The sequence below is a fragment of the Plecotus auritus genome (genome assembly GCF_963455305.1).
Source record: "Plecotus auritus genome assembly, chromosome: 15".
NCBI lineage: Eukaryota > Metazoa > Chordata > Mammalia > Chiroptera > Vespertilionidae > Plecotus > Plecotus auritus.
In genome coordinates this window covers 771372-796546 of record NC_137781.1, presented here as the reverse complement: position 1 = coordinate 796546, position 25175 = coordinate 771372, and the positions used below count along the sequence as shown (strand labels likewise).

The window sequence follows — 25175 nt, the reverse complement described above, 5'->3', positions numbered from 1 at the left end:
ATCTTACTCTTTTATTAGTGTAGATTTTTATTGATTTCAGAGAGGAAGGGAGAGGGAGAGAGAGAAACATCGATGATGAGAGAGAATCACGGATCGGCTGCCTCCTGCACATCCCCCACTGGGGATCGAGCCCGCCACCAGAGCATGTGCCCTTGGCCAGGACTTGAACCCGGGACCCTTTGGTCCACAGGCCGATGCTCTATCCACTGAGCCCCACTGGCCAGGGCTCGCGTACTGTTCTAGGTACAGCACATGCAGGGATGTGTTGGTATCATTCGCACACCCTTCAGTTAATTCTGAAAAACGGCCACAAACTGTTCAAGACAGACCTTTTAAAAATATATACATATATATTTTTATTGATTTCAGCGAGGAAGGGAGAGGGAGAGAGAGAGAGAAAAACATCCATGATGAGAGAGAATCATGGATCGGCTGCCTCCTGCCCGCCCCCCACTGGGGATGGAGCCCACCACCCAGGCATGTGCCCTTGACTGGAGTCAAACCCGGGACCCTTCGGTCCGCAGGCTGATGCTCTATCCACTGAGCCACACCGGCCAGGGCTCAAGACAGACTTTTCCATGATGTGGCTGCTCACCTTCGCCCCAGAGACCCTCCCACGGCCCCTCTGAGAGGCCTTCAGTCTTTACTAACAACATAGGAGGTGTCCCTCCATTTAAAGGTACAGTGCCTGCTCTATCCTGCCTGGGCCAGTGGCCGGGGACACAGCCCTGGGCGGGGCCGTGGAGGACGGAGCAGAGGCGGCAGGTCCTTGGGGCTGAAGGGCACCCAGGGCAGAGGTGCAGGGTGTGGGCATGGGGTGAGGGTCAGGGCGGGGCTCTGGGCTGACAGACGGTGAGGGGCAGGCCAGGACGGAGGGGAGGGGGAGCCGTGCCCCGTCCTGGGACCTGGGGCCTGGGGGTGAGGGTGGGGAGCTAGGCCAGGGCTGTGTGTCTGTGCCCGTGTGCCAGGGCCTCGTGTGCGGCCGCCTGGACCCTGTGGCAGGTGATGGCCCCCTAGGGCCGCCCTTGAACTTCCTGCCGCATCCAGGCTGGTCCAGGGATTGAAGGCGGTGGGCGTGCCTGTCTCTGGTTGGAGTCCCAAAGAAGCAGCTGAGAGGGTGCAGGCCATGCTGGGGGTGGGGGGGCAAAGGGGGGACTCCTGGGGCCTGTGCCCACCCTCTGGCCTCCCCTCTGCGGGCGGAGGGGGTTCAGGGAGGCAGAGCTGGCATCGCTGCGAGCCGGCCGCAGCCACTTCCCTCCATCGCTCCGTGTCTGTCTGTCTGTCTGCGAGTGACCACCGAGACCTCGCTCTCCCGCTCCCTCCTCTTCTTTCCCTCTCTCAGCCCCTCCTCTCACAGCCCTGAGCGCCCACGGAGGCCAGGGGCTGTGTGGGGCCACGGAGAGAAGGAAGGCGTAGTCCCTGGCACCCAGGGCCTCGCCGTTGGCGGGTGAGACCAGGTGAGAGAGGGCAGCGTGGAGTGCCTGCAGGGAGGGGAGATTCAGCCAGGGCGGGGAGGGGTGGCATCAGGGCAGACTGCCTGGAGGAGGTGACTCGGAGCCAATCCTTGAAAACCCAGGCCAGCTGGCCAGCAAGCGGGATGAGAGCGAGCAGAAAGGGCAGGGCAGGCGCCTGCCGGGGTGTGGAGGTGGGAGGAGGCAGGGGCTCTGGCTGGAGCGGCCTCGGGCGCCACGAGGGGGGCGGGCAGGGCGGGCAGGAGCCTTGCATTCTTGGGCACTGAGTCAGGCCTGTCATGACAATAACAAATTAAGGAGAGAAAGCGGGGATTTCTTCATCTTGAAACATCTTGCTTTCTGCTGGGAGGCAGGCGGCGCGTTCCTCAGATAATTGTGTGGGCAGATGGACTGCAAGCGGGCACAGACAGACGGACGGACATGGGGACAGAGAGCTGTCTGGCATGGCCCCATCAGTCTGAACACCCAGGAGGGGCCGGGCCTGGTCTGGGGGTCCCTGGCATCGCTGCGAAAGCAGAAAAGACACGACTCACCCCGGCTGGTGTGGCCCAGTGGGTAGAGCGTCCGCCTGTGGATTGAAGGGTCCCGGGTTCCATTCCCAGTTGGGGCACTTGCCCGGGTGGCGGGCTCCATCCCCAGTGGGGGGCGTGCAGGAGGCAGCCGATCCTTGATTCTCTCTCATCATGGATGTTTCTCTCTCCCTCTCCCTTCCTCTCTGAAATCAATAAAATATACTAAAAGGAAGGAAGGAAGGAAAAAAGAAAGTAGCCCTGGCTGGTGTGGCTCAGTGGATAGAGCATTGACCTGTGGACTGAAGGGTCCCGGGTTCGATTCTGGTCAAGGGGCATATGCCTGGGTTGCGGGCTCGATCCCCAGTAGGGGGCGTGCAGGAGGCAGCCGATCCATGGTTCTCTCTCATCACTGATGTTTCTCTGTCTCCCTTCCTCTCTGAAATCAATAAAAAATACTAAGAAAGAGAGAAAGAAGAAAGAAAGAAAGAAAGAAAGAAAGAAAGAAAGAAAGAAAGAAAGAAAGAAGCCCTGGCTGGTGTGGCTCAGTGGATAGAGCATTGGCCTGTGGACTGAAGGGTCCCGGGTTCGATTCTGGTCAAGGGGCATATGCCTGGGTTGCGGGCTCGATCCCCAGTGGGGGGCGTGCAGGAGGCAGCCGATCCATGATTCTCTCTCATCGTTGACTAGAGGCCTGGTGCACAAATTCGAGCGCGGGTGGGGTCCCGAGGGGGTGGAGGGGGGCGGGATGCGATCGGCCCTTGCCAGCCCGGTGACATTTGCACGGGTTGTCGGGAGCCACCTGGCGGCCGCTTTTATATTGTGTCGTCCTTGCGGAGCGTCTAGGGAGGGGAAGCAGCTGCAGTGCCCAAGGCCGACTTCCAGGAGGCCGGCAGCGATTGGACATGCTGGACGACCGAGGGAGCGAGTGGCTGTCACTGGGCTGGTGGGCCACTGGGACGGGTCGGTCAGCCGAGCAGCACTCCTCCTGTGGGAGTGCACTGACCACCAGGGGAAAACTCCTGTGTTGAGCGTCTGCCCCCTGGTGGTCAGTGCGAGTCATAGCAACCGGTCGTTCTGGTCATCCCGGTCGTTCAGTCGTTCGGTCCCTTAGGCCTTTATATGTATAGACTAGAGGCCCGATGCACAAAATTTATGCACGGGAGGGGGCGGTCCCTCAGCCCGGCCTGAACCCTCTCCAATCTGGGACCACGGGCTCCTAACTGCTCGCCTGCCTGCCTGCCTGATCACCCCTAACCCCTCTGCCTGCCTGATCGCTCCTAACCGCCTCTGCCTCGGACCCGCACCCAGGACCCAGACTTCCCTCCTCTGGCCGGCCACAGACACCTGGGACCCGGGATGGCTTCACCCAGGCCAGCTGCAGGTGCAGGCACCCGGGACCATGGGCAGGCAGCTTTTCCCTGGCCCAGCTTTGTCAGGAAGGATGTCCGGAAGATGTCTGGTCTAATTAGCACAGAACCCTTTTATTAGTATAGATTAGAGGCCTGGTGCACGAAGATTTGTGAAAAAATAGGCCTTCCTCCCCCTGGCTTTGCTCCCGGCCCCCCGGGAGCCTGCAAGTCTTCGCTCCTGGCAGGAGCGCTGCTCCTGTAGCTCCCTCAGCCCCCCGCCCTCTCCCTCATAGCAGGCGTCCCGCCCTGCCCAGCCGCTTTGCACCTGCACATGCAAATTAACCCACCATCTTTGTTGGGTTAATTTGCATCCTCACTCCTGATTGGCTGGTGGGTGTTGTGGAAATATGGTCAATTTGCATATTTCTCTTTTATTAGTGTAGATTAGAGGCCTGGTGCATGTGTGGGGTCCAGCCCCACTCTCCCCAATAGGGGCCAATCGGGGCTGGGCCCTCAGAGGGGAGGGGCTGCAGGCAGTTGGCCAGCCGGCCCCGCCCCCTGGTTGAACTCCTGGTCGAACTCACAGTTGAACTCCCGGTAGAGGGGGCAATTTGCATAGTAGGCTTTTATTACATAGGATGTTTCTCTCTCTCGCTCCCTCTCCCTTCCTCTCTGAAACAAACAAAAACGTATTTATAAAAACCAGAGCCCAACCACACGAGCCAGAGGAAGGCCATGCCAAGCGCTCAGTAAGCGCTCAGATGGTCCGACACGCGGAAGCGCCGTTTATTTACACGTTCAGTTTGGGTGGATTCAGTCCGTGAGCGTTTGTTGGGCTTGTGGGCCAGGCACGCCCCAGGCTGGGGCCCTGCCACAGCTGCTGCTGAGGTCCTGCTGGGGCACCCATGGTCCGGGGGACCCACAGATGGGGCACACGTACCTGAGGAAGCCAAGGGGACGCCTTCAGAGGGTGACCAGCTCCTGAGGAAGGAGGTATAAGAGGGGGCAGCTCACTGGGTGGGCAGAGCCAGCCTACGGAGATGGGGGAGGGGACCTTGTGTGTGTGTGTGTGGAGGGGGGAGCAGCTGGGGCAGACGCTTTGGGGTGACATGGACGTGGCCTCTTGGAAAAGAGATCCGAGTGGGCATTGTAGGGACGTGGCGAGGAATTTGCATTTTGTCTTGAGAAGAATGCACAGCTTGGGGAGAGCTGACGGCGTGGGGCGGGGTGTATTCAGGGCAGGGGCGCACTTTCCTGCCCAATTCTGCAATGGCAGGTGCATGACAGGATGCGCTGTGGGGGCCCATAGGACCTGCAGCTTGGGGGTGAGCCCTGCGGACTTATCTGAGTTCTTTGTTCACATTAACCCCTTACCATACGTATGAGAGGCCCGGTGCACGAAATTCATGCACGGGGGAGTGGGAGGGGGCCTCTCAGCCCAGCCTGCACCCTTTCCAATCCGGGACCCCTTGGGGGATGTCCACCTGCATGTTTAGGCCCAATCCCTGCGATGGGGCCTAAACTGGCAGGTGGACATCCCTCTCGCAATCCGGGACCGCTGACTCCTAACTGCTCACCTGCCTGCCAGCCTGATCCCCCTAACTGCTCTCCCCTGCCAGCCCGATCTCTCCTGCCAGCCTGATCCCCTCTGCTGGCTGATCCCCCTAACTGCTCTCCCCTGCCTGCCTGGTCCCCTAACTGCTCTCCCTTGCCTGCCCGATCCCCCTAATTGCTCTCCCCTGCCGGCCTGGTCCCCCTAACTGCTCTCCCCTGCCTGCCTGATCCCCCAAACTGCTCTCCCCTGCAGGCCTGATCCCCCTAACTCAGTGGTCGGCAAACTCATTAGTCAACAGAGCCAAATATCAACAGTACAACGATTGAAATTTCTTTTGAGAGCCAAATTTTTTAAACTTAAACTTCTTCTAACGCCACTTCTTCAAAATAGACTCGCCCAGGCCGTGGTATTTTGTGGAAGAGCCACACTCAAGGGGCCAAAGAGCCGCATGTGGCTCACGAGTTACGGTTTGCTGACCACGGCCCTAACTGCTCTCCCCTGCCTGCCCGATCCCCCTAATTGCTCTCCCCTGCCTGCCTGATCCCCCTAACTGCTCTCCCCTGCAGTCCTGATTCCCCTAACTGCTTCCACTGCCGGCCTGATCCCCCAAACTGCTCTCCCCTGCCGGCCTGATCCCCCTAACTGTTCTCCCCTGCCTGCCTGGTCCCCCTAACTGTTCTCCCCTGCCTGCCTGGTCCCCCTAACTGCTCTCCCCTGCAGGCCTGATCACCCCTAACTGCTCTCCCCTGCGTGCCTGATCCCCCTAACTGTTCTCCCCTGCCTGCCTGGTCCCCCTAACTGCACTCCCCTGCGTGCCTGATCCCCCTAACCAATCTCCCATGCATGCCTGATCCCCCTAACTGCTCTCCCCTGCAGGCCTGATCACCCCTAACTGCTCTCCCCTGCCGGCCTGATCTCCCCTAACTGCCGGCCTGATCGCCCCTAACTGCTCTCCCCTGCAGGCCTGATCACCCCTAACTGCTCTCCCCTGCAGGCCTGATCACCCCTCACTGCCTCTGCCTCGGCCCCACCACTATGGCTTTGTCCGGAAGGACATCCGGAAGGTCGTCCGGAAGATGTTCAGTCTAATTAGCATATTACCCTTCTATTAGTATAGATTATTGGGGGCATCTTCTCCCATTCACTGGGTCGTCTTGTTTGGGATCTTAAGGAAGATGCGTTTAGTTGTCACTGTTGAGTTGGGCGTTAGCTGTGGGTTTGTCATGTGGCCTTTAACACGTCGAGGTACTTTCCCTCTGGTCCCACTGGGCTGAGGGTTTGCAATCATCAGTAGATGTTGGATTTTTTTCAGATGATTTTTACCCATACAGTTTCACACACTCACCACTGTGAACCCACTTTTCCCCACCCCTATATTTATATGAGCACTAGAGGCCCGGTGCACGAAAATCGTGCACTGGGGGAGGGGTCCCTCAGTCTGGCCGGCACCCTCTCGCAGTCCGGGCGCCATCATCCATCGGACATCCTGTGGGAGCGCACTGACCACCAGGGGGCAGGTCCCGCATTGAGCGTCTGCCCCCTGGTGGTCAGGGCACATCATAGCGACCGGTCGTTCCGCATGTTAGCCTTTTATTATATAGGATAGGATTTATAGTCTTCATTTTGTGTAGGTGGTGTATCATGTTAATTGATATTTGGATTTTGTACCAGCCTTGCATCCTAAGAATAGTTCTCACTTGATCATGGTGTATGATCTTTTTTTATTTTTTTATTTTATTTTTTATATACTTTATTGATATTTTACAGAGAGGAAGGGAGAAGGATAGAGAGCTAGAAACATCGATGAGAGAGAAACATCGATCAGCTGCCTCCTGCACACCTCCCACTGGGGATGTGCCCGCAACCAAGGTACATGCCCTTGACCGGAATCGAACCCGGGACCCTTCAGTCCTTAGGCCGACGCTCTATCCACTGAGCCAAACCGGTTTCGGCTGTATGATCTTTTTTAAAAAGAAATATACTTTTATTGATTTCAGAGAGGAAGGGAGAGGGAGAGAGAGAGAGAGAAACAACAACGATGAGAGAGAATCATGGATTGGCTGCCTCCTGCATGCCCCACACTGGGGATCAAGCTCACAACCCAGGCCTGTGCCCTTGACTGGAATCGAACCTGGGACCCTTCAGTCCCTAGGCTGATGCTTTATCCACTGAGCCACACCAGCTAGGGCTCAAGATAATGTTTTATTTACTCCTTGATCTCCTTCTTAACCCATCCATTGTTCTGCAATATCTTATCCAGCCTCCATGTGTCTGTGTGTGTGTGTGTTTTTTTTTTCAGTTTTCTTCTTGTAATTGATTCCTAGTTTCATACCAGAAAAGATGCTTGGTATGAGTTCATTCTTCTTCACTGTATTGAGTCCTAACATGTGGTCTATTCTGGAAAAGAATGTATATTCCGCCTGCCTGGCGTGGCTCAGTGGTTGAGCGTCGACCTATGAATCAGGAGGTCACGGTTCGATTCCCTGTCGGGGCACATGCCCGGGTGGCGGGCTCCATCCCCAGTGTGAGGCGTGCAGGAGGCAGCTGATTCATGATTCTCTCTCATTCTTTTTTTATTTTTTAAAAAATATATTTTATTGATTTGTTTACAGAGAGGAAGGGAGAGGGATAGAGAGTTAGAAACATCGATGAGAGAGAAACATCGATCAGCTGCCTCCTGCTCACCCCCCACTGGGGATGTGCCCGCAACCAAGGTACATGCCCTTGACCAGAGTCAAACCTGGGACCCTTCAGTGTGCAAGCCGACACTCTATCCACTGACCCACACCGGTTAGGACATCTCTCTCATTATTGATGTTTCTCTCTTTCTCTCTCTCTCTCCCCCTCTTCTCTCCCTCCCTCTCTCTTTCTCTCCCTCTCCCTCTTCCTTCCTCTCTGAAATCAATCACAAAATATTTATTAAAAAAAAAAAGAGAGAGAAAAGAATGTATATTCTGCTTTTGCGAGAAACGCTCTAAAAATATCCATGAACTCCATCTGGTCGAACGTGTCATCTAAGGCCACCACGTCCTGGTTGAGTTTTCTCTCTGGAGATCTGCTCAGTGATGTGAACGGGGTGTCAGCACCCCCTGCTGTTACTGCCGGCTCCGCCTTTATGGCCATCGGGGTCTGCTTTATCTGTTTAGGTGTCCGTGGTGGTGGCTACACCCCCTCCAGTGGGGCCGGTCTTTCATCATGATGTAATGCCCTGCGTCTGTATGCCCTATTGCCACCCACACGTCCCCCTCCCCCGCCCCCATTTTCACACAATATCTCTTTCCACCCGTTTATTCGCAGCCTGTGTGTGTGTGTCGATCGGAAGTGGGTTTGTTGCCTTCCCCAGCCAGCCACCCTGCGGCTTTTGATGGGAGCATTTCATCCATTTGCATGTAAAGTCGTTGTGGATAGAGAGTTCATTTGCTGCCATTTTATTTATTTCTTTTTGATATATATTTTTGCTTCTTCTCAAAGAGGACCCTTTTGCATGTCTTGTCCTCCTGGTGTGTAGTGATGGACGCCTTTAGTATTTTTCTTTTAAAAAAAAAATTTTGTCCTGACCGGTGTGGCTCAGTGGATAGAGCATCGGCCTGTGGACTGAAGGGTCCCAGGTTCGATTCTGGTCAAGGGCATGTACCTTGGTTGCAGGCACATCCCCAGTGGGGGGCATGCAGGAGGCAGCTGATCAATGTTTCTCTCTCATGGATGTCTCTAACTCTCTACCCCTCTCCCTTCCTCTCTGTAAAAAAATCAATAAAATATCTACACTAATAAAAGACAAAGATGCAAATTGACCGTACCTTCGCGACGCCCACCAGCCAATCAGGAGTGAGTATGCAAATTAACCCAACAAAGATTGAGGGTTAATTTGCATATGCAGGCGCCTAGCAGTTGGGGGCGTTCCACAGCGCCTCACCTGCTCCGGGCCTCTGGGCAGCGTGGGAAGGCGGAAAGGTGGCTCCGGCCTGAGTGAAGGCAGTGCCGGCAGCCAGGGGAAGGAAGGCCCATTCTTGCATGAATCTTCGTGCATCGGGCCTCTAGTATTAGAAAGAAAGAAAGGGAGGGAAAGCATGGGAAGAAGCATTGATGTCCAGTTTAAGAGAATAAAACGTCACCTCCTAGAGCAGGGGTGGGCAAACTTTTTGACTCGAGGGCCACCATGGGTTCTTAAACTGGACCGGAGGGCCGGAACAAATGCATGGATGGAGTGTTTGTGTGAACTAATATAAATTCAAAGTAAAGGAGTGGAGGGGAGAGCAAGAGAACCCTCCACTCTTTCGGCTCCACGGGCCGGATAGAACAGCCGAATGGGCCGGATCCGGCCCGCGGGCCGTAGTTTACCCACGGCTGCCCTAGAGAGACCTCCAGGCCCCGGGGCTCTGTGTGTGAGGGGGCACGGTATTCGGCCCATTCTGTGTATTATCGTCGGGCCATTGGTTATGAACTTCAGCACCAGCATCCTTGGTGAAGCAGACTTCCAGGCTCCGTGGCTGTCTGCCCTGGAACATGCACCCCTCCCAGCCCCCCCCCCCCAGTTCCCGTCCCCTCACCCCACCTGTGAAGTGGCTGTGGGAACGGGCCCCACCTCACGGACCAGTGGGATGCACACAGAAGCTGCCTGTCAACCGGGCCACTCTTATTATTATTTTTTAAAATATATTTGTATTGATTTCAGAGAGGAAGGGAGAGAGAGAGAGAGAGAGAAGCATCCATGATGAAAGAGAATCATGGATCGGCTGCCTCCTGCACGCCCCCTGCTGGGGATCGAGCCCACAACCTGGGCATGTGCCCTGACTGAGAATCGAACCTGGGACCCTTCAGTCTGCAGGCTGATGCTCTACCCACTGAGCAACACCAGCCAGGGCCGGTAGCCTCTCTTCACGTCCGTGACGAGGAGCCGTGTGCGAGCATGTGCCTGTCGTTAGCGGGACCACGTGGGGGAGAATTGAGATGGGTCCGTGCCAAGACAGTCTCTGTGGGGGTCTCTGCGAGACTTCAGAGTGAACCCACCTTCTGAGCATCAGCCTGCGGATCAAAGGGCCCCGGGTTCGATTCCAGTCAAGGTTGCAGGCTCCTCCCTGGCCCGGGCCCTGGCTGGGGCGCGTGCAGGAGGCGACCCATCGATGTGTCTCTCTCACATCAATGTTTCTCTCTGTCTCTCCCTCTCCCTTCCGCTCTCCCTAAGAATCAATAAGAAAATATCCTCGGGGGCGGATTAAAAAAATTAGCCCTTAAAAATCTGATGAACAGAATAAACTGGTGAATATAATAGAATCAGGGGCATAGAAAGGGAGTGGACTGACAATTCTTGGGGGAAGGGGGTGTGGGGGTGCGGGAAGAGATTGAACAAAAATCGTACACCTGTGGATGAGGACAGGTGGGGGGGTAAGGGCAGAGGGTGTTGGGGGGGGGAACCAGGTGGAGAGGAGCAATGGGGGGAAAAAAGAGGAACAACTGTAATAACCTGAACAATAAAGATTTATTTAAATTTTTTTTAAAATTAGCCCTGATCCCAGGGGGAGGGAGGCAGGAACCAATCCAGGCGCAGCCGGCGAGGGGGGCTCGGGCCTATGCGGGAGGCCGGGGATCAGGGTCCCTCCATCCTTGGCGCCTGGGAGGGTGAGGTGGCTGGGATGCCATCGAGCGGCCTTGGGGGAAACTGCGCTGAGCCCAGGGGCCTGGGGGGTGAACAGAGCAGGGGCAGGCGCCTGGCCCACGCCCTGCACTTGGCGGCCGGCTCTCTGCAGTGAGGCGCTGCCCCCACACCCACCGCAACCCCCCGAACAGAGGCAGCTCTGTCTCTAGGTGCCTCCCTGTGACCGTGACCGTGACCGTGACCGTGGCCCAGACCCCGGGGGGCCAGGGCTCCGCCTCGCAGGGGATTCCAGGGTTCCCGTGGGGACGCCTACTCCCTGGTGAAAGCCCGGGACGCCCTGAGCGCGGCGGGGAGCGTGGGAAGGCATCGGCATCCGCGGTCTAGAAGAGAGGGCCACACAGACGTGCCCCGGGGCACACAATGGCGCACACAGGCTTTGCCCAGGAGCGGCGTGTGGGAGAGCGTCAGGGGGCCGCTGGGCGAAATGTCACCCTTATCTTAGACTAGAGGCCCAGTGCACGAAATCCGTGCCTGGATAGGGTCCCTAGGCCTGGCCGGCGATCAGGGCTGACTGGGGCCTCTGGCTGCTGGCTGGGCCTCCCTTCCCTGGCTGCCAGCCGAGGCCTTTCTTCGTTCCATGCTGCTCCCTGGTGGTCAGTGTGCATCATAGCGAGCAATTGAACTCCTGGTCTCCCGGTCGAGGGGACAATTTGCATGTTAGGCTTTTATATATATACTAGACACCCTGTGCACGAAATTCATGCATGGGGCAGGGGGGTGTCGCTCAGCCCAGCCTGCACCCTCTCCAATCTGGGACCCCTCGAGGGATGTCCAACTGCCCATTTAGGCCTGATCCCGGTAGGATCGGACCTAAATGGGCAGTCGGACATCCCTCTCACAATACAGGACTGCTGACTCCCAACTGCTCTCCTGCCTGCCTGCCTGCCTGCCTGATTGCCCCCTAACCAGTCCCCTGCCAGCCTGATTGATGCCTAACTGCTCCCCTGCCACCCTGTTTGCCCCTAACTGCCCTCCCCTGCAGGCCTGGTCCCCCCCCAACTGCCCTCCCCTGCCTGCCTGTTTGCCCCTAACTGCCTTCCCCTGCAGGCCTGGGTCCCCCCAACTGCTCTCCCCTGCAGGCCTGGGTCCCCCCCAACTGCCCTTCCCTGCAGGCCTGGTCACCCCAACTTCCCTTCTCTGCCAGCCTGGTCACCCCTAACTGCCTTCCCCTGCAGGCCTGGGTCCCCCCAACTGCTTTCCCCTGCAGGCCTGGGCCCCCCCCCCCCAACTTCCCTTCCCTGCAGGCCTGGTCACCCCCAACTTCCCTCCTCTGCCGGCCTGGTCACCTCTAACTGCCCTCCCCTGCAGGCTTGATTGCCTCCAACTGCCCTCCCTTGCAGGCCTGGTCCCTCCTAACGGCCCTCCCTGCTGGCCATCTTGTGGTGGCCATCTGTGTCCACATGGGGGCAGGATCTTTGACCACGTGGGGGCAGCCATCTGTATGCTGTCGTGACGGTCAATCTGCATATTGCTCTTTTATTAGATAGGATGAGGTCCCCTGAGGGGCCGTGCGGGGGACAGCGCCCCCGTCGCGTGCCGGGACAGAGGTGCCCAGGCCTCGTGCTGTGTGTGAGTTCGTCCCAGGTCAGGACACAGGCGGGCCCGGCCTCAGCTCCAGGCTCGGGGGCCGGGCACACAGGGAAAGTGGGTTTCTAGCTGGCGACGCTGATTCTGCCACCCGGGGACCAGATGAGCCACGAGCTGCCTCGGTCCCGGGGGCCAGCCTGTGAGTGCAGGGACGGCCTGGCAGAGACGGGCAGCGGGAGGCCCTGCGGACAGCCAGGCATCGGTGCCTTTTTTTTTTTTTTTTATCCTCACCTGAGGGTAGTTTTCCATTGGTTTTCAGAGAGAGTGGAAGGGAGAGGGAGAGACAGAGAGAATCATCGATGTGAGAGGGACACATTCATAGGCTGCCTCCTGCACGTGCCCCAACCAGGGCCTGCAACCCGGGCATGTGCCCTTGACCAGAATTGAACCCGGGACCCTTCAGTCCGCAGGCCGGCGCTCTACCCACTGAGCCACACCAACCAGGGCCTGATCAATTCTTTTTTTAAAAAAATATATTTTATTGGTTTTTTACAGAGAGGAAGGGAGAGGGATAGAGAGTTAGAAACATCGATGAGAGAGAAACATCGATCAGCTGCCTCTTGCACGCCCCCTACTGGGGATGTGCCTGCAACCAAGGTGCCTGCCCTTGACCGGAATCGAACCTGGGACCCTTCAGTCCGCAGGCAGACGCTCTATCCACTGAGCCACACCGGCCAAGGCCTGATGAATTCTTGCGCAGTGACTGTCTGGCCTGTAAAACGGGTCTCTTGATACCAGGTTGACGACAGGATTGTGTGGCCGGCGTTAATGTAAAGCTCCTACTGTGTGCCAGGCGCATAGTAGGCACCGTGCAATGTCCCTTCCCTTCCTGCCTCCCCCCCCCTCCCACAGCTGCTGCCGGGCTGTCGGGGGAGGCGGGAGCCTCGTGGGGTGCTGCTGGCCCGGCCCCGCTGTCCTCTGCCAGCCCAGCAGATGGTGAGCTCTGCTCCGAGCCCCCATGCCAGCGGCCCCTCCTCGGAGCAAGCCTTTCCCGCGGAGACGTCAGATGGCTGCCCCGGGAGCCTCAGCAATGCATGCCAGGCCGCACCCCGGCCCGTGGGCACCTGTCCGGAGCAGGGGTGAGGGGGTGGGGGTGGGCGGAGGCAGTTCTGCCTCCTGCATCCCGGCCCTCCCCTCGGCACCTGGCCCGACGCCGACACCGGCTTCCATGGCAAAAGCGTGTCTGTGTCTCCTTCTCGGTCGGCTCTGCCCCAGCCCCGGGCCCTGGGCCGCCCTGGACTAGATGGTGCCTGGGCCCTGCTGGGCAGCCGGAGAGCAGCCGGGAGGCGGCAGCCCTGGGGGCCGTGAGCGGGGAGGCAGGTGGCCCAGGTGAGTGAGGCCCCGGGGCAACTGGCCTGACCAGGCGGCTGCTGGCTGGGACAAGGGCTGGCTGTTCCGAGCGGCGTGGGGAGGGTCTTGGTGCTGGAACTTCATGTCACATTTGGATGCTGGGCTGGGGGGCAGGGGCCCAGGGAAGGTGGGGGATGACCCACCTTTGGGGGTTGAGGTGGGAGCAGGGGTCGCCTGTCCTCGCTCTGCAGCCCTCGGGGCCTTGGGTTTTGGGGTTTCTTTCTTTCTTTTTCTTTTTTTAAAATATATATTAATGTCAGAGAGGAAGAGAGAGAGAGAGAGAAACATCCATGATGAGAGAGAACCATGGATTGCCTGCCTCCTGCACGCCCCACACTGGGGATCAAGTCTGCAACCCGGGCATGTGCCCTTGACCGGAATCGAACCTGGGACACTTCAGTCTGCAGGCCGACGCGCTATCCACTGAGCCACACTGGCCGGGGCGGTTCTGGGGTTTCCGATGCATCAGCCTCGGCCTGGTCCCTGGGACGAGGGGTGTGGGAGGAGGTGGATGAAGGAAGGGAGGGGGTGGGAGAAAGTCAGGCACCCGGAGGCCTCCCCGCTGCCCGCAGGCTCCTCCCCCCCACGGCGGGCATGGCGTGGGCACCCGGACACGGACGCGGAGGCCTGTTCCTGCCTGCCAGCCGTCCCGCTGCGTCAGGCGAGGGCCCGGGTGCTGCCTGCGTGGCCCAGTCAGGGGTCTCTGGCCTTTGGGCTGGTGAGCTGCGTGCTTGTCTGTGGAGCCCTGGTCACCAGCAGATTCCTGTTCTGTGTGGACGGGGAAGCCCCACCCCCTGCTCCTGGCACAGGCCGGGCCTCCGAGGCTCAGAGCAGATCACCAGTGTGTGTGTGTGTGTGTGTGTGTGTGTGTGTATCTGTGTGTGTGTGTCTGTGTGTATGTGTGTGTATGTGTGTGTATGTGTGTGTATGTGTATGTGTATGTGTGTGTCTGTGTGTATGTGTGTGTGTCTGTGTGTGTGTATGTGTGTGTGTATGTGTGTGTCTGTCTCTGTGTGTGTCTCTGTGTTAGTGTGTGTCTGTGTGTGTGTACGTGTGTGTGTAGTGTGTGTGTGTCTGTGTGTGTAGTGTGTGTCTGTGTGTGTGTGTGTCTGTGTGTATGTGTGTGTCTGTGTGTATGTGTGTGTGTAGTGTGTGTCTGTGTGTGTAGTGTGTATGTGTGTATGTGTGTGTATCTTTCTGTGTGTGTATGTGTGCGTGTCTGTGTGTGTCTGTGTGTGTCTGTGTGTGTGTCTATGTGTGTATGTGTGTGTCTTTCTGTGTGTGTATGTGTGTGTATGTGTGTGTATGTGTGTGTGTCTGTGTGTGTATGTATGTGTGTATGTGTGTGTATGTGTGTATCTCTGTGTGTCCGTGTGTGTCTGTGTCTGTGTGTATGTGTGTGTGTGTAGTGTGTGTCTGTGTGTGTGTCTGTGTGTCTGTGTGTGTGTCTGTGTGTCTATGTGTGTGTGTCTATGTGTGTATGTGTGTGTCTTTCTGTGTGTGTCTGTGTGTCTGTGTGTGTGTCTGTGTGTCTGTGTGTGTAGTGTGTGTGTGTCTGTGTGTGTCTGTGTGTGTGTAGTGTGTCTGTGTCTGTGTGTGTGTAGTGTGTGTGTGTAGTGTGTGTCTGTGTGTGTGTCTGTGTGTGTGTCTGTGTGTGTGTGTCTGTGTGTGTGTGTGTATGTGTGTGTGTGTGTGTGTGTGTGTACAAAACAAAACAGGAATAATCTTGAGAGAGATGATATATAATTTCTTACTCAAAGCCATCATCTCTCTCTTTTTTTAAAAAAAATATATTTTATTGATTTTTTTAAAAAATATATTTTATTTATATTTTACAGAGAGGAAGAGAGAGGGATAGAGAGTTAGAAACATCGATGAGAGAGAAACATCCATCAGCTGCCTCCTGCACACCCCCTACTGGGGATGTGCCCGCAACCAAGGTACATGCCCTTGACCGGAATCGAACCCGGGACCCTTTTGTCCGCAGGCCGACGCTCTATCCACTGAACCACACCAGCCAGGGCAGGCCTGTGTATCTTTCTGGTCGCTCCAGATTTCATGCATGTGAGCGTGGGCAGCTCACAGACTTCTCCCCGGATGGGGTTTCCAGTAAACTTCCCCCTCAGGGGCTGGCAGAGGTATCACCCCGCATGACCGGTCTCCTTTCCACATTGTATCTGGCCGGAAGCACCTTTGCGTGTTAAACGCAGGCCCCTTAGTCATGCGGTGAATGTGGATTGAGGAGTGGGTGGAGCCGGGCCTGGTGGGTTTCCCAGGGGTGAGTCGGGGGCCTGCATGGTGCACGGCAGAGTTTCGGGGCCACAGGGCACCCGAGGCGGGGCAGGGGGTGACTGGGTTTGAAGGAAGTGTCACCTAACAATGGGACCCTATCAATTCCGGCCAAGGGCACGTGCCCGGGTTGTGGGCTCGATCCCCAGTGGGGAGCATGCAGGAGGCAGCCGATTGTGATTCTCTCTCATCACTGATGTTTCTATCTCTCTCTCCCTCTCCCTCCCTCTCTGACATCAATAAAAATCCTATATAATAAAGAGGTAATATGTAAATTGACCCTCACACCCTCACACAAGATGGCCGCCCCCATGTGGTCAAAGATGGCCTGCAGGGGAGAGCAGTTAGAGGTGACCAGGCCTGAAGGGGAGGGCAGTTGGGGGCAACCAGGCCTGCAGGGGAGGGCAGTTGGGGGGACCAGGCCTGCAGGGGAGGGCAGTTGGGGGCGACCAGGCCTGCAGGGGAGGGCAGTTGGGGGGACCAGGCCTGCAGGGGAGGGCAGTTGGGGGCGACCAGGCTGGCAGGGGAGGGCAGTTGGGGGTGACCAGGCTGGCAGGGGAGGGCAGTTGGGGGTGACCAGGCTATCAGGGGAGTGGTTAGGGGGTGATCAGGCTGGCAGGCAGGCGAGCGGTTGGGAGCCAGCAGTCCCGGATTGTGAGAGGGATGTCCGACTTCCGGTTTAGGCCTGACCCCTGTGGGATCGGGCCTTAACCAGCAGTTGCACATCCCCCAAGGGGTCCTGGATTGGAGAGGGCGCAGGCTGGGCAGAGGGACACCCCCCCAGTGCACGAATTTCATGCACCAGGCCTCTAGTATATATATTTAAAAAATGGTACCCTAAGAGGGATGAAGATTTAGCATCAGGGATAGAGACTCACGCAAGGCCCGGGGGCTTAGGAGACCAAGGTGTCGTGCGCGGGAGGGAGAGTTCAAGAAAGGACCAGCGAGGTGCTGGCCCGGGTGGCGGGCGCCCGCGGGGGCAGAGCTGGCCCCGAGCCCAGGGGGCAATCTGATGGCCAGTCTCAGTCTCTCCCCTTAGCAGGGTTTTAGAAATAATGCCAATGATGAACGTGACCCTGAGAGAGGTGACGTAGGACCCCCCCATCACAGTCGGTTGTTCCTCTGAGTGCTGGGCGGTGGGGAGTTACTAGAATAAATAGGAGAGATAGGTGAGGTTGCAGGCTGTGCAATGTCCGTGTGAAAGTCCTCGCCTATGAAAGCAATCGCCCTGTGAAGTCTATTCACCAACTAGAGGCCTGGTGCAGAAATTCGTGCACGGGTGGGGTCTGGCCAGCCCGCCCCAATCGGGGGCCAGTTGGGCTGGGCTGGCCGGTGGGGAGGGGCCGTGGGCGATTGGGCAGTTGGCTCCACCTCCTGGCCCAACTCCCGGTCCAGGGGACAATTTGCATATTAGCCTTTTATAATATAGGGCTAGAGGCCCGGTGCATGAAATTCGTGCACAGGTAGGGTCCCTAGGCCTGGCTGGTGATCAGGACCTTCCGGCTGCCTGCCGGGGCCTTCCTTTGTTCCACGCCGCCCCCTGGTGGTCAGCGCATGTCATAGCGAGCGATCCATCTCCTGGTCTCCCTGTCGATCTCCCTATGGGACAATTTGCATATTAGCCTTTTATATAGAGAGACTAATGGCCCAGTGCACAAAATTTGTGTATGGAGGGGTGTCCCTCAGCCTGGCCTGCACCCCCTCCAATCTGGGACCCCTTGGGGGATGTCCGCTGTGGGATCGGGCCTAAACCAGCAGTCAGACATCCCTCTCGCAATCCGGGACCACTGGCTCCTAACCACTCACCTGCCTGCCTGCCTGATTGCCCCTAACCGCCTCTGCCTGCCGGCCTGCTCACCCCCAACTGCCCCCCTTGCTGGCCTTCTTGCCCCCAACTGCCCGCCCATGCCAGCCTGATCAACCCCAACTGCCCCCCCCCCCAGGCAGCCTGGTCGCCCCTTACTGCCCCCCGGCCCCCCGCTGGCCTGGTCGCCCAATGAAGCCTACTGCTCAGTCGTTTGGTTGCCCCTCACTAACCACCTGCCGGCCTGGTTGTAGGCAGCCATCTTGTGAGGGCGTGAGGGTCAATTTGCATATCACCTCTTTATTATATAGAATGGTTCCATTCAAAGTGGAAACAGGTGCCGAGATCCTTAGAGCCTGTACGGGGAGGATGGAAAATCGGATGGAAGGCATCTTCCATCCCCTCCCTTCATCTCCTGTCTCCGAGTCGCTCCTCAGTTCAGGCCAGAGTTCCCCGCTGGGCTGGCGTGGCCTTTGATGTGGGATCTCGGGGAATTCAGAAACGAAAACACATGCCGTGCACGAGGTCCCTCCCTCCACACGCTGTGCGCCCTGCCAGAGCTCGGCGAGTCAGTGCATTAAAAATATATATCTCTTTATCGATGTCAGAGAGGAAGGGAGGGGGAGAGAGAGAGAGACAACAGCGATGAGAGAGAATCATGGATCAGCTGCCTCCTGCATGCCCCCTCCTGGGGATGGAGGGGGCAGCCTGGGCGTGTGCCCTGAGCGGGAATCGAACCCTGACCTCCTGGCTCATAGGTCGATGCTCAAGCACTGAGCCACACTGGCCGGGCTGAGTGAGTGCATTGTATCCAGATGGAAACCTGGGGGTGCCCCTCGGGGGGCGGGGGTGGGGGTTAGCGTTGCCTGCCTAGTGACAGTCTGAGTTTTCCCCACGAGCTTGCTGAATGAACATGTGATGGCAGGGAGGGGTGGGAAGGAGGGCTCTCCATTCTCCATGTCTGTGCCCCCAGCCCTGTTCGTTTCTGGGGTGCCTCCTGTGCAGATGGCAGCCACGGCGGGGAGCGTCCCAAGGACTGAGACTATGAGTCTGTCCTTACTCCCTTGCAGGGTCTCCCGGGTGAGTGGGACCCGCCAGCCCTGGCGTCTGGGGGGGCGGGGGGGGACGTGTGACAGCGAGCATGGCCGTGATTGGGGGAAGGGTCCCCGAGAGGGGCAGGGTGGCTTCCTGGGAAGGCGGATCCCTGAGACCCGCCGCTGGGAGGTGGCAGCGTTGACCGCTGGGCTTCCCCAGAAGCTTCCGGAAGGTCGCCCTGTGGAGGACCCACAAGGCAGAGAAAATGGGGCAGGAGCTCGGCCACGGCTCCCGGAGCCTGTGACAAAGTCAGAGGACACGCGTGCGCTCTGGCCTGTGGCCCGCGGCCGGAGGGGGTGGCACCGATCCTCCCCTCCCCCCGCTCTGCCGACATGGGCCCACTGTCCCGGGCTGTGTGACCTGGGGGTAGCTACTCCACCTCTCTGTGCCCTAGGGGGTATTCTTTGGTGAAATGAGGATCTCGAGGGAGCCTGTGAGGGCCAACTGGTGAGGCAGTTAGAATGGCCGCGGCTCCCTGAGCTCTAAGTAAGGGATGGTTGTTCCCAGTGCTGCTGCTCCACCCGCAGGCACTGGGGAGGGTCCAGGGCACCGGCCTTGGGGGTGGGGTGAGCGCTCACTGCAGGAGGTCTGTGCACACGGGGGACGCAGGGGGTCGTACATCCAGTGGCGCGTTGGGGGAGCTGTTCCCTGGTCCCTTGTATGCGTCTGTGAAGAAGGAGGCGATGTTATCTGTTCACTAGGGGCCCGGTGCACGAATTCATGCACCAGTTGGGTCCCTTGGCCCGGTCCGTGGGATCAGGCCGAAACCGGCTCTCCCACACCCCCCGAGGGGTCCCAGATTGTGAGAGGGCGCAGTCCACGCCGAGGGACCCCACCGGTGCATGATTGGGGCCAGGTGGGGGGACGTGGGAGGTTGGCCAGCTGGGAGGAACCGTGGGGGGGCTCCAGGGCATGTATGGCCCATCTCGCTCAGTCCCAATAGGCCGGACCCCAGCAGCAAGCTAACCTACCGGTAGGAGCATCTTCCCCCTGTTGGTCAGTGCATGTCATAGCAAGCGGTTGAGTGGCCTTAGCATATCATTAGCATATTACGCTTTGATTGGTTAAACGGCCGACTGGTCGACCGGACACTTAGCATATTAGGCTTTTATTATATAGGATGATGAGGAGGTGGGTAAGTCTCTTTTTTAAGAAAGTGAAGTTTTGTCCTAGCCAGTGTGGCTCAGTGGGTAGAGCGTCGGCCTGCGGACCGAAGGGTCCCGGGTTCGATTCCGGTCCAGGGCATGTACCTCCATGGCAGGCTCCTCCCCGGCCTGGGCCCTGGTCGGGGCATGTGCAGGAGGCAACCCATCGATGTGTCTCTCTCCCATCGATGTTTCTCTCTGCCTCTCCCTCTCTCTCCCACTCTCCCTAAAAATCAATGGGAAAATACCCTCGGGGGAGGATGAACCAAAAAAAAAAAAAAAGGAAGCTTGGTCTTTGGGGGGCGCTCTGCGAAGGGCTGTCGCTCTAGCGGCTGGCAGGCCTGCGTTTCCCGTCGCTGCTGGCCGCGTACAGGCAGCGGGACGCAGACCAAGGTGCCTGCAGTGTGTCGCTCTGGCCGCGGGCAGCTCTGTGGCTTGGGCCCGAGTCAGAGCTCCAGGGCAGGCGGCCGCAGGCCCCTTCGCCACCTGCCTATGGAAACGGGATCGTGCGCGGGGCCTGCTGGCCATGCTGAGCCTGCCTGGCTGAGCGAGCCGTGCCCGCCCTGCTGTGCAGACCCGCCTCTGGCCCTGGGGCTGGGAGAGGGGGAGCCCGTGGGGAGGGGGGGTGAGGAGGGCCTTGGCCGGGGAGACTCAGGCCGAGGCGAGGGCGGGCACACAGGTTGGCCGCGGGCCTGCCCAGCTCCCCTTGTTTACGTCATCAACCCGGCAGCTCAGCATCCGGCCAGGCTGCCACCTTCCCCATCATGGGCCCCTCCCCTGGGCACCAAGGGCCAGACGCAGGGCCTTCCCGCGGGCCGGATCCGGCCTGTTCGGCTGTTCTATCCGGCCCGTGGAGCCGAAAGAGCGGAGGGTTCTCTTGCTCTCCCCTCCGCTCCTTTACTTTGAATTTATATTAGTTCACACAAACACTCCATCCATGCTTTTGTTCCGGCCCTCCGGTCCAGTTTAAGAACCCATTGTGGCCCTCGAGTCAAAAAGTTTGCCCACCCCTGGTCCTGGGGTGTCTCTGAGGTGCTGCTGGGTCACCAGGGTGGTGCAGGGGCCAGGCAGGTGCGACTCAGTCTCCCCTTTGCCCTCTGACCTGTGCTAACGATTGGATTTCCTCTGAGTTTTATTTACTAGAGGCCTGGTCCATGAAAATTCATGCACTGGAGGGGGGTCCCTCATCCTGGCCTGCCCCCTCGCCGGGAGCCCTCAGGGGCAGGAGGCGACCTGGTGATCAGGGGAAGGCAATGCCCCCATCACACCTCTGCTGCTGCCACTGCCAGCAGCGCAAGCCTCGGCCGGCCCTGGTTACCTGAGCCTCGGGCGGCCCTGGGCGGCTGGGGGGCTGAGGGGACTGGGGGACTCCGGAGGGAGGGGCTGAGGGGACTGGGCACCACCATCTCTGAGGGTGTGACAGTCAATTAGCCTATTCCCTCCTTATTGGCTGTGGGTGCCGCCATCTTTGAGGGCGGGGCAGTCAATTAACATATTCCCTCCTTATTGGCTGTTGGCACTGCCATCTTTGAGGGTGTGGCATTCAATTAGCATATTCCCTCTTTATTGGCTGTGGGCGCCACCATCTTTGAGGGCGGGGCAGTCAATTGCGACAGCGTGAGAATCAATTAGCATATTCCCTCTTTATTAGATAGGATTTCTTGCTAGTGGCCCAGTGCACGAAATTCATGCATGGGTAGGGTCCCCAGGCCTGGCCAGTGATCAGGGCCAATCGGGGTCTTCTGGCTGCTGGCCCAGGCCTTCCTTCGTTCCACGCTGCCCCCTGGTGGTCAGCACATGTCATAGCGAGCAATCGGTCTCTGGTCAAACTCACATGAGGACAATTTGCATTTATATATATAGATTTTTATTGATATCAGTGAGAGAGGGACAGAGAGAGAGAAACATCCATGATGAGAGAGAATCATGGATCGGCTGCCTCCTGCACGCCCACACTGGGGATTGAGCCCGCAACCCGGGCATGCGCCCTTGGCCAGGAATCGAAAATGGGACCCATTGGTCTACAGGTAGACGCTCTATCCACTGAGCCTCACCGGCCAGGGCCTCCCTGTGAGCCTTTGTCTGAAGCGCGGCTTTAAGTTTAAATGTGCCAGGGGCCCAGGTCTGCCTGACCCACCAGCCCCTCCTGTGATGAACGCTGGCTCCCCCACAGGCTCCTGCGGCTCCGGGCGTGCACTTCCCTTCCCTGTGCCTCAGTCTCTCCGTCTGGGAAGCTCTGGCCTCCCTGAGCCTGGGAGTGGAGAGGGTGGTAGCCACTGGGGGTCCCTGAGTTCCATCTGACGACAGCAGGGACAGGCCAGGGGACAGGAGGACGGTCCCCGTCTGTCCTGCTCTGTGGGTCCCGGCCCCCAGCTCAGCGCAGGGTCAAGGCAGGTCCTTGTCATCAGGGGTCCCATTCTCCTTCCTGCTTCCTCTCTCCTCCAGGGACCTGTGAGGGGGTGGCCAGGCCCAGCCCCGTCACCCCCTGTGCACCCCGGGCCCCGGAGAGGAAGAAGGGGGGCCTCCCCTCCCTGCTGCGCATGGAGTCGCTCGGCCGCGCCACCCGGAGCAGGAGACCCGCCAAGCTCCGGTCCCTCTCCCGGTCCCTGCTCCTCTGCAACGCCAAGGCTGGGGACGAGGGCTCCAGCCCGGACGAGAGGGCCCCGGAGCCCACGGAGCGCTCGCTGGGTGCGGGCAGAGAGGGGCTCTTCCACTCGCCCATGCAGCTGGCAGACACGTCGGAGGCCACGGCCCTCCCGGCACCCGGGAGGGACCAGGGCAAGGCCTGCAGAAGGCTGTTCTTCATGAAGGTAGGCTGGGCCATGGGGCAGGGCTGCTGGGGCCTGGAGGGGCTGCTGGGGCCTGGAGGGTCTCAACTGGGGCCTGGAGGGTCTGCTGGGGCCTGGAGGGTCTGAACAGGGGCCTGGAGGGTCTGCTGGGGCCTGGAGGGTCTGAACAGGGGCCTGGAGGGTCTGCTGGGGCCTGGAGGGTCTGAACTGAGGCCTGGAGGGTCTGCCTGGGGCCTGGGGGGCTGTCTGGGGCCTGGGGGGCTGTCTGGGGCCTGGAGGAGCTCCTGGGGCCTGGAGGGTCTGCCTGGGGCCTGGAGGGTCTGAACAGGGGCCTGGAGGGTCTGCCTGGGGCCTGAGGGGCTGCACTGAGGCCTGGAGGGGCTGTACTTGGGCCTGGAGGGGCTGCACTGGATCCTGGGGGGCTGTCTGGGGCCTGGGGGGCTGTCTGGGGCCTTGAGGGTCTGCACTGGGGCCTGGAGGGTCTGCACTGGGCCTGGAGGGTCTGCACTGGGCCCGGAGGGTCTGTCTGGGGCCTGAGGGTCTGCACTGGGGCCTGGAGAGGCTGCCTGGGGCCTGGAGGGGCTGCCTGGGGCCTGGAGGGTCTGCCTGGGGCCTGAGGGTCTGCCTGGGGCCTGAGGGTCTGCACTGGGGCCTGGAGGGACATCCGACCTGAGAAGCATCGGGCTCGTGCTGTGCGTGGAGGTGCCTGTGGGCCTTCCAGACCCTGGGGATGGCGTCACACGGGATCGCCTTAAAAGCCAGACTCCCGCCCCAGCTGGTGTGGCTCAGTGGATAGAGCACCGGCCTGCAGACCAAAAGGTCCCGGGTTCGATTCCTGGTCAGGGCACATGCAGGGGTTGTGGGCTCCATCCCCAGTAGGGGGTGTGCAGGAGGCAGCCGATCAGTGATTTTCTCTCAGCATGGATGTTTCTATCTCCCTCTCCCTTCCTCTCTGAAGCCAATAAAAATATTTAAAAAATAAAAGCCAGACTCCCTGCCTAACAGAAAAAAGTGACTCATCAGAACTTTGGAAGGAGGAAATACACAGAGGCCAGACTCTCTCTCTCTCTCTCTCCTTGTCTCTCTCCTCTCTCTCTCTCTCTCAATATATTTGTTTATGATGAACCACATACACAAAATGAAGGATAAAAATGCTGTGATCAATACATGCAAATAAAGCATTTGGGGCCCTGGCCAGTGTGGCTCAGTGGATAGAGCTCTGGCCTGCGGACCAAAGGGTCCCGGGTTCAATTCCGGTCAGGGCACATGCCCGATTTGTGGGCTCCATCCCCAGTAGGGGGCGTGCAGGAGGCAGCCGATCCATGATTCTCTCTCATCATGGATCTCTCTCTCTCTCTCTCTCTCTCTCTCTCTCTCTCTCTCTCTCTCTCCTCTCCCCCTTCCTCTCTGAGATCAATAAAAATATATTTTTTAAAAGCATTTGGCAAAACCCAGAGCCATTTGGGACTTGGCATAAGGGCAGTGCTGGCCCGGGCCTCGCCTCCTTCCACGCTGTCTCAGGCCCGGACTGTGCAGAGGAGCCGGAGGACAAGCAGCCAAGTGATTGTCTCATGAGATCTCCTGGCCCTGGAGTCCCATCGCTTCCTCGATGTTTGAAAATATCAGTCAGCTTATCCACTCACATTGCCTCTCACGGACATGGTCCCGGTCCTGCTGGCTGAGGCTGACCGGCCCCTCAAGGAGAGGCGTGTGTGAGGGGGGCACAGGGACAGGGACGGGGCTCAGATGCAGATCTACACCCCAATGTCTAAATACCCGAAAGTCATAAATGAAGGTAAAACATGTTTAAAAATGGATTTGTCCTGGCCCTAACCGGTGTGGCTCAGTGGATAGAACGCGGCCTGCGGACTGAAGGGTCCCGGGTTCGATTCCGGTCAAGGGCATGTACCTTGGATGCAGGCACATCCCCAGTGGGGGGTGTGCAGGAGGCAGCTGATCGATGTATCTCTCTCATCGATGTTTTTGACTCTCTAACCCTCTCCCTTCTTCTCTGTAAAAAATCAATAAAATATATTAAAATAAAATAAAATAAAATAAAATAAAATAAAATAAAATAAAATAAAATAAAAAATAAAATAAAATAAAATAAAATAAAATAAAATAAAATAAAATAAAATAAAATAAAATAAAATAAACATGGATTTGTCCTGCCCACCCATACTGACCACAGGGGCCTCCCCGTGCCAGCACTGGTTGCCGGCAGTTCTCTGACCGTCCCCCTCGCCCCAGCCAGCGCCCCCCCTGCCCCCAGGCCCCTGCAGCCCAGGGCCGGGCACACCCTGATGTGATGGCTCCTGATGGGTAGACCCCGGGGGCACCCTGGCTCCTGGGATGAGTCTGTGCTGCCCCCCCCCCATATGTTCTGTTTCCCTCCCGCTCCATGGCAGGTCACCAGATCGCCAGGCGCCAGGCCCGCCGCCTGGGAGCGGGTGCCGGTGAGGCCGGATGGCACAGGGTACCCGCTCTGTAAACACTGTGGCAGGAGGCGCGGTTGCTATGGAGTCGAGCGAGGCCGCCCGTGGGCAGGGACACAGCCGAGGGGCGCGGGCCTGGA

At 58.5% G+C, this 25175-nt stretch overlaps 1 protein-coding gene across 1 annotated transcript in view; it reads left to right on the top strand.

Moving 5' to 3' along the window:
* IL16 (interleukin 16) overlaps positions 1-25175 on the top strand; it is an 85169-nt gene that overhangs the window by 4793 nt on the left and 55201 nt on the right. Inside the window, 1 exon segment of the mRNA XM_080651478.1 lies at positions 22257-22621. Coding sequence (XP_080507604.1) covers positions 22257-22621 — 365 coding nt within the window.